Genomic DNA, 17,857 nt, shown 5'->3' with positions numbered 1-17,857 from the left:
AGTCATTGGGCGGCAGGCGATGAGACACCCTGGACAGGCTGCCAGGCCATCACACACACACACACACACACACACACACACACACACACACACACACACACACACACACACAAAGTAGTAGCCATTGGAAGCAACAGCACACATTTCCTGAATAATTTTGCAAAATGTAGGCAGAGATTTTGCACAAATTTGTGCAATGGTGTCAAAAGCAGCAGTTAAGCCAGGCAAGGACCAGGATGGAATGTTCGCCATTGTCAGCTCGCATGAGGATGTCATTTGTCAAATTGAAATTGCTTTATTGGCATGACCATGTAACCGGTTATTTTCTTGCCCGGTGCGGGATTCGATACGGGGTGTGGGGTGTGCTGCGCCACAAGGCGACGTCACTAACCGCTCGGCTAAAGGGTCAGACCCGTTAGCTAGGGGCTAGTTTACAGTCGTCACCCTCTCCCGGAAGCACGCCCTCGCGCTTTGTTATTCCCGCGCTCCGAAGAGACTTCTGAGGATCTGCACACTTCCGGATCCCACCGCTGCCACCAATGTAACCGGTTATTTTCTTGCCCGGTGCGGGATTTGACACGTGGTGTACTGCACCACAAGGCGACATCACTGACCGCTCGACTAAAGGGTCAGACTCATTAGCTAGGGGCTAATGTGTCTTATTAGTAGTTTACAACCATAACAAACTACAGTATTATCCCTCTTAGTAGTACTATTTCTGTACTATGTTTGTGACAAAAGCTGGATTGGAATTTATTGAAAATGTTGTGTCCTTCAGGCTCCGTGATAAGCTTGGCGGCCTGTCCAGGGTGTCTCCCCGCCTGCCGCCCAATGGGGCTCCGCGGTGGCTACGTCACGAAATTTTCGCGCAAAGCAGCCTGGGATCGAAAAGCGACAAACAAGCCGAACAACCAGGCGCAACACGCCTTGCCTGCACACGTTTCAACACAAGAATCGAGCGAACTAGAAGAATTTCGTCGTTTTAATCCCGTGAGTGGTTTATTTCAGCAATGTGGGGGTTTTCTGGCGAGCGTATTTCACTTGCTAAATAGTGATCAGAGCTGCGATAAAACGAGAATTTAAAGAGCTGAGCTGGCACTGCTGCAAAGGAAAGGTAAGGCCTAAGATTTCCCAGTCGTGATGATGAATGCAACCGGTGTTCTCCCAAGGAACGATAACATTAGAAGAAGAGGGAGCCACCAAAGGACTGTAACCTTTGATTTCTGTATACCATACGCGAATTCAGGGGGCAGCCCGGAAACCGCCACAACCAGGAGAAGAAATGTAAACTGCATATGCAAGTGTCCTTCTTAATCTCCGAAAGACGACAGAAGTCTCTCCTTCCACATGCATGAAGCCACCTCTGCTTTTTTTCCAGTCTTCTGTTCGCGTTTATTTCCCCACTCTGTTAGGCCATCTTTCACGGTTCCTGGCTTTGGGAACCCCCAAAAATTCTGTTCCTTCAAGGCAGCCTTTCTTTATATCGTGAATCCGATCTACAAGTTCCCCAGCAGCAATGCTTTCTGGCACCTTTTCTAGATTGTTTGGCTCCCCCTATGACAAGGTTACCAGCCGTCGTAAACACAAATCTTCGGCAAGACCACTGTCGCACACTACGAAACGAAGAGCAGTTTGTCCGCAAATCAATCCCATGATTCAGTGCGCGCTCAAGCCTGTTCTATTTTTAGAGTCGCAGATAGGCTCCAGCATCCCCGTGACCCTGAGAGAGCAGGGTAAGCGGTTAGGATAACGAGTTAACTAACGAATGAATTAATGAATGATACATTATTAGCGAACATTCCAGTGAGACCCATTATTTGACTATATCTTATCGCCTTTCATCTTAGATGATGACAGAAGTCATGTTTCATCAGACCGAGGACACATTTCATAAGGATTTACTATATTGTAGCGAATTCGGGGGACAACGCAACCACAGGAACTGCCGCGGCCGGGAAGCGAACCCGTGTCGCCCGCACCGCAGGAGGCATCGCTAACCGCTCGACTAAAGGGTCAGAACCGCGAGCCAGCGGCCGGCGTGTCTTCTTATCCATGCACGTTACAATATGCTAACGCTAACTTTTTTTTATAGCAAGATTCAAGGCTAGAGTTGTGTTGACTTCAAGTCTTGCCATTATCTGTAAAATATTGAGGGCGGCTGCTTATCTGTAATCCTTATTTGTAATCATTATTAAAATTGCATATTGAGAAACATTCCAAAAGTTAGGCTTTGTTTTCATACATCCGTCCTTCATGTTTATAACGCGTTCACCGTGAGAGGTTTTATTTTGAAAGTGACTTCCGGATTCCTCTACGTCACTAACGTCAGCCAACCGTCAGCCAACCGTGGACTTCACGGCGGCCGCCTAACAAGCTAACACCAGCTACCCGTGGCTTACCTGGCTGGGGCTCGGCCAGTTAGCCGTCGGTCGACAGCGGAGAAAGTCGCGCCTGCTAATTGCGTGAGCCCATGACCCGGGGAGAGTCATGTCGAGTCGGGCTCTGCGAAGGCTTCGGGGGAAACAGCGGGGACAGGAAGCCCTGGACCCCGGAGACGTGAGCCTGGACGACGGGCATCGGGATCAGGCTGCCCCGGTCGAGGAGGAAGAGTCGGACGAGGCGATTCCCCGGCCGAAGAAGAGCAGCGGCACCCGAAAAGCGAAGAAGAGCAAGGGTCAGAAAAACCTCAGCAACATTTATGAACTGGTAAAGTGGGAATTTGTAAACACGCACGTCGGCCTGTAGTGTTATTGTACGGAACGACGACTGTACCTTTACTTTTTTTTAGTAACGCGACAGACTTCCGAGTTTGGGGGTTTTGGACTCCCGTGAGACTTGCCGTAGGCCGGCCCACGTCGCTAACATCTGTCGTGAGATGCATCCAGCTAGCTGTTAGCATGTGCAGGATCAGCAAGCGCGTTGAAGCTGAAACCGGAACCGTTTGATCTCGTCCAGTGCTTCCGCTGCTCCTCGGGACTCTTTTACCATAAATGCATGAAATAAGAGTCAGCGTATACAAGTAGGTTGGTGCCCCAAGTGTATATCAGGATAGAGTGAACTGAACAGTGGAGGAGAAGAGGGTCCAAAATACATGCAGAAAAGTGGGTATCGGCATACCTGCTTGTGGTAATACACAGTAGAAAAAAAGCATGTAAACAAGGAGGCAAAGCTGGTAAATCACTGTAGCTTTACAGCAGAAGAAAGCAATAACAGGAGGGTAAACGAGAACGAGATGTAATTAAGACTTAACAATGTTGCACAAGCGTTAAACTCGATCCCAAACACCAACTTAATGGACGGCAGGAAACCAGCACAAGTTGTTGTAGTCAAGAGTGAGTGGCTTCATGTTTTTGGTGGGGCTTGTTGAGTGTGATGTGCGTGTGTTTAGTTGCCTTCACATTTCGTTCAGTATTCAGTAAGCACTAGAAATGCTCTTGAGTGAAGCGTTTCCTAGATCTACGTGCTGCGTTGGGCCAGTGTAGAAAAAAATGCAATCTCTTATCGATTGGGAGATTGCGAAACTTATGTTCATGGTGGCTATCATAAAGAAATATTGGGCTTGTGTTTAATTTCTCTCAGGATTAATAAAGTGTCTATAGATCTATATGTATCAGAGTCGTTTTATTGGCCATGTGAGTTTGCACATACATGGAATTTGACTCCGGTTTCGTGGCTGTCTGTGTACTTAACAATGAATAACACTACAACACAACAGTCTTCAGATATCTACACAAGGATTGACTTATACAGGCAAAATAAGAGGTGAGAAAGTGCAGTGGTGCACAGGATTTATCAGTGATGCATGGTGGTGCAGTGTTTAGCACTGTCGCCTCACAGCACGAAGGTTATGGGTCCGAACCCCAGGGTTGTCCAACCTTGGGGGTCATCCCAGGTTGTCCTCTGTGTGGAGTTTGCATGTTCTCCATGTGTCTGCGGTGGGTTTTCTCTGGGTGCTCCGGTTTCCCCCACCATCAAAAAGACATGCATGTTACGGTTAATACTCCTGTCTGTGGCCCTGACTGAGGCATGGAAAGACGAACTGGAGCTGGTCCCCGGCAGCGCCTACTGTTCCTACCTACACAGCTAGGATGGTTTAATGCAGAGAAAAAATTTTCCTTTGGGGATCAATAAAGTATCTCAAATCTCAAAATCTCTCAAATAAATGTTAGCAGGTTACTTGCATACATGCTTGAGGTAGATGGACATGACAGAGCGTACCAGTATACATACAATGTACAGTACAGTTTATAGAAAATGGTTGGCTTTATTTGACAGTGTTAAGCGTTCATTTAAATGACAGTCTATGGAAAGAAACTGTTTTTATATCTGGTTGTTTTGGGGTACAGTGCTCTGTTGCGCCTACCAGAGGGGAGGAGTTGGAACAGGTTGTGACCAGGGTGTGATGGGTCTCCAGTGACATTTCCTGCCCGTTTCCTGAGTCTGGTGGTCTATAAGTCTTGAATGAAGGGCAAGTTGGCACCAGTGATTTTCTCTGCAGACTTAACTGTCCGTTGTAGTCTATCCCTGACGTGTCCTGTTTGGTGGCAGTCTCCAAACCATACAACATAGCTGGTCTCATTACTATATTGTAAACCTTCCTTTTAACTTTTGCTGGTACCCTTCTGTCACAAATCACTCCTGACACTCTTCTTCAGGTATGTCATCTGGACCAACCGCCTTTCCACTCTTCATAACTGCCCTCACTTCCTCCTTGCTAACCCACCGCCCTTCCTGATTCACTATCCCCACATCATCCAACCTTCTCTCTCTCTCATTTTCTTCATTCATCAGCCTCTCAAAGTACTCCTTCCACCTTCTAAACACACGCTCCTCGCTTGTCAGCACATTTCCATCTCTATTCTTCATCGCCTTAACCTGCTCCACATTCTACCCCACTCGATCCCTCTGTCTATCCAATCGGTCCAAGTCCTTTTCTCCTTCCTTAGTGTCCAACCTCTCATATAACTCACCATATGCCCTTTCCTTTACCTTCGCCACCTCTCTCTTCACTTTACACTGCATCTCCTTGTACTCCTGTCTACTTTCTGCATCTCTCTGACTATCCCACTTCTTTGCCAATTTTTTCCTCTGTATACTTTGCTGTACTTCCTCATTCCACCACCAAGTCTCCCTGTCTTCCTTCCTCTGTCCAGATGACACACCAAGTACCGTCCTAGCTGTCTCCCTCACTATTTATGCAATGCTTACCCAGCCATCTGGCAACTCTTCACTACCATCCAGTGCCTGTCTTAACTGCTCCCTGAACTCCACACAAGTCTTCCTTCTTCAAATTCCACTATTTGATACTTGGCTCTGCCTTCACTTTCTTTCTGTTCTTGATCTCCAAAATCATCCTACAGACCACCATCTAATGCTGCCTAGCTAGTTCTCCCCTGTCACCACCTTGCAGTCTCCAATCCCTTTCAGAACACGCCTTCTACATAAGATATAGCCCACCTGTGTGCACTTTCCTCCACTCTTATACGTCGCCTTGTGTTCCTCCCTCTTCTTCTTCTTCTTCTTCTTCTTCTTCACCACAGCTATTTCCATCCTTTTCACAAAATCAACCACCTTCCTTCCTCCCACATTTCTCTCCTTGACACCATACCTACCCATCACCTCCTTCTCCTTCACCAATATGCCCATTGAAGTCCTCTCTAATCACCACTCTCTCTCTTGAGTACCCTCTGCATCACTTCATCTAACTCACTCCAGTATTAGTCTTTCTCTTCCATCTCACACCCAAATTGCGGGGCATATGCACATTCATCAGTACACCTACGATTTCCAGCTTCATACTCATCACTCTGTCTGACACACTCTTCACCTCCAGCACACTCTTGACATAATCTTCCTTCAGAATTACCCTTACCCCATTTCCCCTCCCATTTGCACCATGGTAGAAAAGTTTGACCCCACCTCCAATGCTCCTAGCCTTACTCCCCTTCCACCTGGTCTCTTGCACACACAGTATACCTACCTTTCTTCTTTCCATCGTATCAGCCAGCTCTTTCCCTCTACCAGTCATAGTGCCATCATTCAAAGTTCCGACTCTCACCTCCACACGCTTACCCTTCCTTCTCTCTCGCTGCCTCTGGAAATGCCTTCCCCCTCTCCTTCTGCTTCGCCCAACAGTAGCATAGTTTCCACTGGCACCCTGCTGGCCAACAGGGTGGTAACCTGGGCCTCGACTGATCCGGTATAGAAGTCGTGATTTATGATCTGCACGCCTTGTATAATGCTATACTTGTATACAAAAAGAAATGAATGATGAGAAAATAAGGTTGTTAGCCTTTCCATTACGCTATATGTTTGCTATGATATAGGCCGATACAATTACCATGTCCAGAAAAACATCCATACTTATCAAAATGTGAACACACAACACATGGCCATCTCAGTTACCTGCTGCTCCCCCAGAAGCTGGTTAAAGTCCATATAAAACATTAGTGTTTTTTTTTTTACTCATTGTTGAATCATCATTTTGACAGATAAGTGATGCAGCGGATGAGGCAAAGGAACTGTCACCTGATGAAGATGCTGGGAAGCCAGATGGCAATGGTGATGCTTATGAGAGGAAGATTGATAGAGACATTGAGAAGACTGGTCCAAAGCAAGAAGAAACCTCTTTAAAGGTAAGGGTCAAATGGTGAGGAGGCAGCCTGTTTTCCAGGCAATTTATTCAGTTGGCATAACAATTTAGATGAGATGTCATAAGCATTTGAACCGCGTAAACAAACCAGGGAATCCCCCTGGTGCTGACAACTGAGAAAGTTAGCAGCATGACTCCAAGCAGTGAAATGAACTTTGAATTCTGTAATTCTGTTTTTTGATATATATTATATATTTCAGCCAAAACATTAAAGCCTACTGACGGGTCAGTGAATAACATTGATTATCTCATTACAATGACACCTGTTGGGGTGGGATATATTAGGCAGCAAGAGAATAGTCAGTTCTTGAAGTTGATGTGTTGGAAGCAGGAAAAATGAGCAAGCGTAAAGATCTGAGTGACTTTGACAAGGGCCAAATTGTGATGACTAGACGACTGGGTCAGAGCATCTCCAAGATGGCAGGTCTTGTGGGGTGTTCCCAGTATGCAGTGGTCAGTACTTACCAAAAGTGGTTCAAGGAAGGCCACCCGCACAGGATCATGGGTGCCCAAGGCTCATTGATGCATGTGGGGAGTGAAGGCTAGCCTGTCTGGTCCGATCCCACAAGAACTACTGGAGCTCAAATCGCTTTAAAAGTTAATGCTGGCTATGATAGACCTGTGTCAGAACACAGTGCATCACAGCTTGCTGCGTATGGAGCTGCATAGCTGCAGACTGGTCAGAGTATCCATGCTGACCCCCAGTCCATCACTGAAAGTGCCCAACAATGGGCATGTGAGCGTCAGAACTGGACCATGGAGCAATGGAAGAAGGTGACCTGCTCTGATGAATCACATTTTCTTTAACATCATGTAGATGACCAGGTGCATGTGGGTCATTGACTTGGGGAAGAGATGCCACTAGGCTGCACTATGGGAAGAAGGCAAGCCGGCAGAGGCAGTGTGTTTCTCTGGGCAATGTTCTGCTGGGAAATCTTGGATCCTGGCATTCATATGGATGTTACTTTGACACGTACCACCTACCTAAACATTGTTGCAGATCAAGTACACCTCTTCATGGCAACACTATTCCCTGATGGCGGTGGCCTCTTTCTGCATGATAATGCTCCCTGCAACACTAAAAACTGTTCAGGAATGGTTTGAGGAGCATGACAAAGAGTTCAAGGTGTTGCCTTGGCCTCCAAATTCCTCAGATCTCAATCCGATAGAGCATCTATGGAACGATCTGGAAAAACAGTCCAGCCATGGAGGCCCCGCCTTGCAATTTACAGGATTTACAGGAACTGCTGCTAACATCGTGGTGCCAGATACCAGAGGACACCTTCAGAGGTCCTATGGTATCCATGTCCATGCCTTGTCCATGCCTTGGAAGTCCATGCCTTGACGGGTCAGAGCTGTTTTGGCAGCACAAGGGGGACCTATGCAATATTAGGCAGGTGGTTTTAATGTTTTGGCTGATCAATGTGTATATAATTTGTATATTTTGTTGTTGTTGTGTGAATATAAGATGTCTGAATATAAGATTGCATTTCCTTTAAGTCTTCGTCTGGAGATAAAGTGAAGAAGAAGAAAAAGAAGAAGAAAAAAATGGCCCCAGGAGAGAGACAGGTATTTAAATAACCCCTTTGCTAAGGGGCAGGGGGCTCCTCAATCCATGTAAATATAATAAACTGACTTTTTTATTAGATATTATTACCACAGTTATTACTCATAATATGTCTTCATGATTTGAGGATCAAAATTATAAAGCAGGCAGATATGCCAATATTCTGCATTTTTTGATTTTGGAAACTCAAAACAGTGGTTTATAGTTGTACATAATTGTGCCACCCTATTTTGTGAGCATCCTCAGAGAGAGCATGAAAAAGAGAAAGACGCACAATAAGACAGAAAAAAACACCAAGTTTACATGGCTTTTTAGTGCTGCTTTCGTACTGTCTGTAGATCAAACTAAGAAACCACAGCAATGACGCGTTGCCGCAGTCTTGTTCACTGACCTCTGTCTGGTTTCAGGAGGATGTAGCTGAAATTGACATTGATGCACTGTTGGGGAACATGGAGCAATCCAATGGGCTGACCTTACAGAATGAGTCTCAAGGGAGCTCAGACAGAAGACCTGCACTATATGTGCAGCACAGGTGAGAACACCAGTATTTTTAAGTTAGACAGTGGCACAAATGCATCTTTCTTTTGGTTTTGTCTTTAAAGCCACTGGGTTGGAAAAAAGGTCATTTCTAGTAAACCTATGTCAGTGCTATGAATTTCATGGCTGAAAGCAGAAAATGCCATAACACCATGTGGCCATACCGCACACAGCTTGGCACACCTGAATGCCCCATGTCGTTTGTGCGAGCAATGATTTCTCTAAAGGTCAGTGGCTCAAAAAGTGATGGAATGAGTAGAGGATGAATTCTGGATGTCTTAATGATGGGCAAAAGGATGTATTTTGTTTTAGTTTGTTCTTATTTTTCTTTTTTACTAATACACACACACACACACACACACACACTTTTTATACTAGTGTTGCAGAACTCAAATACACTTTATTAATTAAACGGTGGGGCTGAATTAAACTGAGGTTCTCCCTGGTTGGGGTCCTTCTTTATAGTGCTGCGCTGGGACACTTAACAGGGTTTGCTTTGGAAGACAGAAAGGAGAGAGGGGGTGAGACACAAGAGGCGAAAAAGGTACCAAGCTGTCTTTGCTGTTGTCCGTGGTCGTCTCTCATTCTCCCGTCTGGTTCCCGGTGTCACTGTTCCTCCAATGCCTCTGTCACAGAATATGGTCAAAAACCCACGTCTCCTTTTTGAACAAGCTGTACTCAGTACTCATGTTTCTCCCCTCCACTCGATTCGCCCTTGCCCCAAATATTCGGGTCTTTTTGGCTTGTGTAGAGCAATTGCAGACTAGCTGCAGTTCGTGGTTAATTGGATGTGGCTGTCAGCTGCGCTTGCTCCCGGTCTGTCAGAGGTAGACGTGATAGTATTGGGAGTTCAGAACTACTCCCAATGGCTTCCTTCTTGGTGAGCCCTCACATATCCACGCCCATAGCTTCATGTTGTTGTAGGGAGTGACAACCCAGAGGCACTCACCCCTGCAGGAGAGGGCATCTGCATTACCATGGTACTTCTCAGCTCTGTGCTCTACCTTGAAGGAAAAGTCCTGCAATTCTAGAAACCAGTGTGTGATGCGTGCCTTCTTCCCTTTGTTTAGGTAGAGCCATTTCAATGGAGCATGATCTGTCACTAGGGTGAACTTCCTGCCTAATATGTAATATTGCAGTCTGTACATTGCCCATTTCAGTGCCAAAGCTTCTTTTTCTATAGTAGCATAATTCTTCTCATGCTTTAGCAGTCTACAACGGGGTGCTCTGCCCCATTTATCCCCTGTGACAGGACTGTTCCATGACAAGACTCCGAGGCATCTCCTTGTAATATGAAGGGGCACTTGAAGTTTGGGGTAGCCAAGACTTGTTCTCTGCAGAGGACCTCTCACAGTCGAATGAAGGTAACTTCGGCTTCCTCAGTCCACTGGATCTGGTGCGGCTTCTTGAGTTGGGTGAGATCACCCAACTGCTGCATAATGTGGCACCAACTGACTATAATACCCCACTAAGCCCAAGAAGGCCTTTACCTGCTTCATCGTGACTCGGGAACGAGTCAGCCAGACATTTCTCAATTGTTGGCTGAGATGGACAGCATAGCGGTGCAACGCGTGTCTTTTGAATTGAAGATATTAATTGTTGAGGATTCTGTTATTCTACAGTATTGTTGTTTGTTTGGAGTTGCCAGGGAAGAGGAAAAGAGGAAGGCCAAAGAGGAGGTTTATGGATGTGGTGAGAGAGGACATGCAATTGGCTGGTGTGACAGAGGAAGATGCAGAGGACAGGAAGAGATGGAGACGGATGATCTGTGGCCACCCCTAATGGGAGCAGCTGAAAGCAGTAGTAGTAGATTGTTGTTTGTATTAAGGTTTGGTGTTTGTAATCCTGAGGGATTTAGTTGAACGAGGTCCTGTCTATGACAATTTTTTCTTATCATGGATAAATTGTAGATCTACATAAATGCTCATTATGATAGGCTCCGAATCCGAGACAATGCCTGAGAAAGCGCTGTGAAACCGAAGCGCAGAAATGGCATACTAGCGCCGACAAATTGAAGATTTGAGATTTATATTTACAAGATTTATATTTATTTATCATTTCTTTGTCATTTCTCAGTACTCGCATATGTTAAAATGAAAATTTTCCTCTGCAATTAACTCTTCCTATACACTAGGAGCAGTGTACGGGGCCAACTTCAGTTCCACATTTCGTCAGCCATCAGCCTAAGTCTATAACATTTGACAAACTGAACCCAACAAGACTCAACAAAACATGCTTATTTCTGTTATAATGATATATATAGACTTTTTTTTTTGGGGGGGGTGGGGGTCCTCCTTTTTCTCTCCAATTGTACCTGTCTAATTACCCAACTCTTCTGAGCCGTCCCGGTCTCTGCTCCACCCCCTCTGCTGATCCGGGGAGGGCTGCAGACTACCACATGCCTCCTCTGATACATGTGGAGTCGCCAGCCACTTCTTTTCACCTGACAGTGAGGAGTTTCACCAGGGGGACGTAACGCATGTTAGAATCATGCTATTCCCCCCGGTTTCCCCTCCCCCCCAAACAGGCGCCCCAACTGACCAGAGGAGGCGCTAATGCAGCGATCAGGACGCCCAGCCACATCCGGCTTCCCACCCGCAGACATGGCCAGTTGTGTCTGTAGGGACCCCCGCCCAGTTATAACAACACTTTTAATGAGACAGCCGTAACAAATTATTATTAGGGTTTTTTTAGGCCAATAATTGCCTTAGCCACAGATGTAATGTTTTATTTTAACTATTCGGATCAGTTGCAACTATTTTCCAAGCTCAGTAAGTGCCCGTTTTTATCATGTGTAACGTTACCGTTTAAACGGCGGATAATAGCAGCTAGATAATGACGACTGGAAAACAAACATGAGCTAACTTTGCTAGCTAGTATTGTCTCGGTTTTTTACACCGTATAAGAATAGCCTACTACTTACAGCATTCAGGTGATTTATCATGCTTGTTGAGCCACCGTGGTAGGCCAGTTTCAAACTTCATATTTGGCACACTGCCTTGTCATCACTCAATTTAAAGTGTCGCCACACACCTGACGTCGTCGGCAATCTTTTCCCTTTAAAGGCCAAGGTGAACGGAAGCGTGACGTCACTGCTGTGCGTGAGAGGGATGTCAGGCGCCGCAGCTGAGATGGTATATATTTCCACATTTAAAAAGTGTAAATATAGTACAAGAATGGGCTGACAAATGTTATTTTGCAGTTTGCCTTTATTGATAGCCTACATTAAGCAAAAAAAAAAAAAAAAAAAAAAAAAAAAACTCTCGAATATCTGAATCCCAAAATTGAAACCGGATACCTACCCAACGAACAAATATTCGAAAACCCGGGTGTTCGGGTCCAGCCTTAGTTCTCAGCTGTTAAACCTTTAGTAGTTTGGACAACGTTCCCATCATCTTTGACACAAAGCATCAGTAAAGCATAAAGCATCAGTCAATATTTCTGAGGCAATCCCCATCCAGGAGAAGAGTAAAAATACCTCCCTGGCGTTCACTCTGGCAGTGGCAGTCCGCAATGTTATGGCCTCTCGGTATCAGGTGGCATAGTCTAGATCACCAGGATGTAGCGGCGACCTCATGCTGACTTCATCAAGGGGCCCACGATGTCCATGGCTAACCGGCTGAATGTGATTTCTGTAACTGGTAGGTGAACCAGCGGTCCAGGTGCCGGTGTTGTGGGCGCGGTTAGCTGGCATTCGGCACAGTGTTGACAGTAGTCCTCGACTGCCCGTTTGACTCCCAGCCAGTAGAATCTGGCCATGATCCACTCGTAGGTTTTCTGGGGTCCCAAATGTGCCCCAAGTAGGTGAGTGAGTGAGATACAGGACCTTAGAAATATAGGAACTGGGTATGAGTAACTGGTTAACTACAGTCATTTGGGCTTTTTGTATCCTGTACAGCAAACTATTTTGTCACGCAAAGTGAGGATATCTGAGTTCACTCACCCCAGTTTTGAGGACTCCATCTATCATCTTCACATCTCTCTGTGCTTGGGCCAGATTTTGATCCTGGAGTTGGGCTGTGGCAAACCAACCTGGCGTTTGGGCATCTCGTGGTTCAGCAAGGGGAAGTTCTGAGAAGAACTCCTCTGATATGATCTCCTGAGGTGCTGGTCTATGCTCAGCCCCTTCTTCAGTAGACTCCATGGTGTCTCCCAGAGGGGGGTTGTTCTCTGACCCCCTTTCAGACTGGTTGGAGCTTTCCTGGTGGTTAGTAGGCAGTACTACAGTGCACACTTGCACCATGGGGTGTCTCTATCTTCTCTTCCTCTTTTGTTACATTGTGCTTCCACCACCCCTGGACACCTTTTTCCAGAGTTGGGAGAAACGAGGGCAGTCTCTACCAATTAATACAGGAACTGGGAGGTTGTCGATCACACCGGCTGGTAAGGTTGTCTGTCCTTGGGTGGTGTGAGGGTACACAGAAAGTAGTGGGTAAGTCTTTACATCACCATGTACACAGGATACATCAACCCCACCTGTCACAAGTTCTCCTGCATACTCTGGTCTGACAAGGGTTACTTTGCTGCCATAGTCTGGTAGGTCCTCCGTGTCTCTTCCCTCTGCCCATACAGGGCTATGTGGAGCCTTTACATGTTCATACTCCCAGCAGGAGGTGACATAAAGGCAGGTTGGGGTGGCCGAGTTGGGAGACGGCATGGTCACATCAGTCTGGACAATTCAACACTATGTGACCCTCTTTTCCACATGTATAACACCTCCTCTCATCTGTCTCACTGGCTGGTCTTTTTTGGGTGGGCTCCCCCTAGCCAGCATCCTCTGGAACCTCCCTCTTTCAGGCCTGTCTGTTTGGTACCGGCCTGCGCCACCCCTCCCTTTCACCTATTCTTCTCTTGTGGGCCCCATCATCTCCATGGTTACCTGATAATTTTCCAGAAGGCTCACCAGGTGATCAGAAATAATTGGCTGTGTCTGCGGGTGGGAAACCCGGATGTGGGTATGTGTCCTGGTCGCTTTACTAGCACCTCCCCTGGTTGGTTGGGGTGCCTGTTCGGGGGGGAGGGGGAACTGGGGCGACTAGCATGATCCTCCCACGCGCTACGTCCCCCTGGTGAAACTCCTCACTGTCAGCTGAGAAGAAGTGGCTGGGCGACTCCACATGTATCGGAGGAGGCATGTGGTAGTCTGCAGCCCTCCCCAGAGCAGAGGGGGTGGAGCAGCAACTGGGACAGTTTGGAAGGGTGGGGTAATTGGCCAGATACAATTAGAGGGGGGGGGGGCACGTCTCTTATCAACCAGCTGTGCTCACGTTTCTCCCCTCCACTCTATTCTCACTCTCCCCAAAATCTTGGTCTTTTTGGCTTGTGTAGAGTGATTGCGACTAGCTGCAGTTCTTGCTTAATTGGGCGTGGCCGTCAGCTGCTCTCTGTCCAGGTCTGCCAGAGGTAGGCGTGGTAGTACTGGGAGTTCAGAACTACTCTCAATGGCTTCCTTCTAGGTGAGCCCTCATTTCTAACAACGTTAATTACTTTAATCATCGTGCATTTGATGCTGTCTCTCTGTACTGAAAAAAAAATACGAAAAAATAGAATTCAGTTTTTCGAATTTTTTCTTTTTTCGGAAGAGCTCCGCCTACCTAGTTCAGCTTCTTTCAGACAGTCTTCTTTTCTGATACTCATGGTATTATCAGACACATTTACATACAGTCAATCAGATCAAATCATCAGTTTTATACCCCACTCACCCTTACCGCCAACCCTGTCTTGTATCTGTCACTCAAAGGTAAACTGATAAGGACCTGACCATGTCTCACAGTTCTTGATAAAATTGAAAATGTAGCTATGGAGAACGGTATGAAAAAATCTGTAAAAAAAAAGATTTTTTTTTGTTGGCATTTTCCGCCTTTATTTGATAGCGATAGTAGAGAGAGACGAGAAAGACGGGAGAGAGAGAGGGGATGACATGCAACAAAGAGCCCGGGCCGGATTCGAACCCAGGCCGCTGCGGTAAGGGCTCAGCCTTATGTGGTACGCGCTCTACCAGGTGAGCCACTGGGGCGCCCTGTGAACTTTTAAACTTGATTAGTAATTTTTACCTGTGGCCAGGAAACATCTGCCAGTGCCTCACTGTTTTTACTGAGGTGGCTGCATTTCCAGACAGTGAACTGCGCTGTGTTATTGCCGACAACTGCAAAACCTCCTGAACCCATAAAGCAGTGACATTATACATGGAGTCCCTGCAGTACCTGCAGAGCTCAGCAAACTAAGTGGTAGTCTCTTTTTGTGCCTAAAATGATTAAGGGGTCATCATTTCCTTCTATTTTGGTCCATTGACAGTGAAGACAGCCTGGACTGGGTTCTCTCAAACGCTTTGGAGCCCTTGCGATAATAAAAAAGTATATCACAAAGTATAACACATTTTATAACTGTCTTCCTAAGTTTGTCGTAACCTATGTAATAGGTAAAGTGTCCTTTCAGTTTTGCACATCATGAGACAAGTGTAAGTGCTGTAGTGTGCAGGGTAGCCATTGCTGTATTAGCAAGCTCAGCGTGCTGCCTTCTGACCTAAAAATATTAATGTTAACATTATTATTTCTATTGTTTTTCTTTTAAGCAAATTACTTGGATTAGAATCTATGATAAGGGGCACCGCAATGCCTTATTTGTTCCATTTGGCTCTGCGTCTTTTTGTATATTCTTGCCATGCAGTATAATTATCTGCCATCTTTTCAGCTTTTTTGTGTTGGCTCTGTACAAACAGTATAAAAAAACTAAAGCAATAGGAGAATTTCCCTGGTTTTCTGTGTTTAGATATTGCCCCCGGGCAGCATGGTGGCACAGTGGTTAGCGCAGTTGCCTTACAGCAAAAGGTCTTGGGTTCGAGCCCTGGGGTAGTCCAACCTTGGGGGTCGTCCCGGGTCGTCCTCTGTGTGGAGTTTGCAAGTTCTCTCCGTGTCTGCGTGGGTTTCCTCCGGGTGCTCCGGTTTCCTCCCACAATCCAAAGACATGTAGGCCAGGTGAATCAGCCATACTAAATTGTCCCTAGGTGTGAATGTGTGTGTGTGTGTGTGTGTGTGTGTGTGTGTGTGTGTGTGTGTGTGTGTGTGTGTGTGTGTGTGTGTGTGTGTGTGTGTGTGTGTGTGTGTGTGTGTGTGTCTCGGCTCTGTGATGGACTAGCGGCCTGTCCAGGGTGTCTCCCCACCTGCTGCCCAATGACTGCTGGGATAGGCTCCAGGATCCCCGCAACCATGAGTAGGATAAGTGGTTTGGATAATAGATGGATGGATAATTGCCCCAAAAATACAAACCAACCCAAGAATTTGTCCAGTGTACACAAACTATTTACACCAGACCTTATGGGGTCATCAAAATGTGTTGGCTCATTGATCCACAATGTTCTCTGCTGTTATCGACTTGAAAGACTTGTATCTGTTTTTTCACCAGGAATCTCAATCCAGAGACGGAGCTAAAGAGATATTTCGGGGCTCGAGCGGTTCTTGGAGATCAGAGGTAGACAACATTTCTTAGATTATTTAAATTGAAGTAGTGAAGGAACCATGCATGCATGTTGACATTTATCCCTTTTTGACAGACCTCGGCAGAGACAGAGACAGTTCCATCGCACCACCTGGATGACTGTTCCTAAAGACACCTGGCCTCGCTTCAGCCGCCCAGGTAGCGCCTCCTGCTTTGCTCTTGCTTTGAACTAGTCACACACCAAACTAACCTTTTATGTACAGTGCATCCGGAAAGTATTCATACCCCTTCACTTTCCCCACATTTTGTTATGTTACAGCCTTATTCCAAAATGAATTAAATTCCTTTTTTTTCTCATCAATCTACATGCAATACCCCATAATGACAAAGCGAAAAAGGTTTTGTAGAAATTTTTGCAAATTTATTAAAAAATAAAAAACTGAAATATTGCATGTACATAAGTATTCACACCCTTTACTCAGTACATGGTTGAGTCACGCTTGGCAGCGATTACAGCCTCAAGTCTTCTTGGGTATGAAGCTACAAGCTTGGCACACCTATATTTGGGGTATTTCTCCCATTCTTCTCTGCAGATCCTCTCGAGCTCTGTAAGGTTAGATGGGGAGCGTCGCTGCACAGCTATTTTCAGGTCTTTCCAGAGTTGTTCAATGGGGTTCAAGTCTGGGCTCTGGCTAGGCCACTCAAGGACATTCACAGACTTGTCCCGAAGCCACTCCTTCGTTGTCTTGGCTGTGTGCTTAGGGTCGTTGTTGTGTTGAAAGGTAAACCTTCGCCCCAGTCTGAGGTCCTGAGCGTTCTGGAGCAGGTTTTCATCAAGGATCTCTCTGTACTTTGCTCCATTCATCTTTCTCTCGATCCTGACTAGTCTCCCTGTTCCTGCTGCTGAAAAACATCCCCACAGCTTGATGCTGCCACCACCATGCTTCACTGTAGGGATGGTATTAGCAAGGTGATGAGAGGTGCCTGGTTTCCTCCAGACGTGACGTTTGGCATTCAGGCCAAAGAGTTCAATCTTGGTTTCATCAGACCAGAGAATCTTGTTTCTCATGGTCTGAGAGTCCTTTAGGTGCTTTCTGGCAAACTCCAAGTGGACTGTCATGTGCCTTTTACTGAGCAGAGGCTTCCGTCTGGCCACTCTACCATAAAGGCCTGATTGGTGGAGTGCTGCAGAGATGGTTGTCCTTCTGGAAGGTTCTCCCATCTCCACAGAGGAACGCTGGAGCTCTGTCAGAGTGACCATCGGGTTCTTGGTCACCTCCCTGACCAAGGCCCTTCTCCCCCGATTGCTCAGTTTGGCTGGGCGGCCAGCTTTAGGAAGAGTCCTGGTGGATTCAAACTTCTTCCATTTACGAATGATGGAGACCACTGTGCTCTTCGGGACCTTCAAAGCTGTAGAAATTTTTTTGTACCCTTCCCCAGATCTGTGCCTCGATACAATCCTGTCTTGGAGGTCCACAGACAATTCCTTTGACTTCATGGCTTGATTTCTGCTCTGACATGCACTGTCAACAGTGGGACCTTATATAGACAGGTGTATGCCTTTCCAAATCATGCCCGATCATTTGAATTTACTACAGGTGGACTCCAATCAAGATGTAGAAACATCTCAAGGATGATCAGTGGAAACAGGATGAACCTTAGCTCAA

The 17,857-nt window shown here is 46.3% G+C and overlaps 1 protein-coding gene across 2 annotated transcripts in view; it reads left to right on the top strand.

Moving 5' to 3' along the window:
* The first annotated feature begins 2,322 nt into the window (after positions 1 to 2,322).
* tcf25 (transcription factor 25 (basic helix-loop-helix)) overlaps positions 2,323 to 17,857 on the top strand; it is a 75,693-nt gene continuing 60,158 nt past the window's right edge. The window contains exons 1-6 of one of the 2 annotated variants that reach the window (XM_056278211.1): positions 2,323 to 2,706; positions 6,492 to 6,635; positions 8,153 to 8,221; positions 8,627 to 8,751; positions 16,158 to 16,223; positions 16,306 to 16,388. In XM_056278211.1, the coding sequence (XP_056134186.1) occupies positions 2,488 to 2,706; positions 6,492 to 6,635; positions 8,153 to 8,221; positions 8,627 to 8,751; positions 16,158 to 16,223; positions 16,306 to 16,388 (706 nt within the window). In that variant the 5' untranslated portion in view covers positions 2,323 to 2,487. The remainder of the gene's footprint in view (positions 2,707 to 6,491; positions 6,636 to 8,152; positions 8,222 to 8,626; positions 8,752 to 16,157; positions 16,224 to 16,305; positions 16,389 to 17,857) is intronic. The other variant, XM_056278210.1, reaches the window with a different exon arrangement.

Source organism: Lampris incognitus, chromosome 4 (assembly GCF_029633865.1).
Source record: "Lampris incognitus isolate fLamInc1 chromosome 4, fLamInc1.hap2, whole genome shotgun sequence".
Classification (NCBI taxonomy): domain Eukaryota; kingdom Metazoa; phylum Chordata; class Actinopteri; order Lampriformes; family Lampridae; genus Lampris; species Lampris incognitus.
This window is presented reverse-complemented; position numbering and strand designations above follow the sequence as displayed.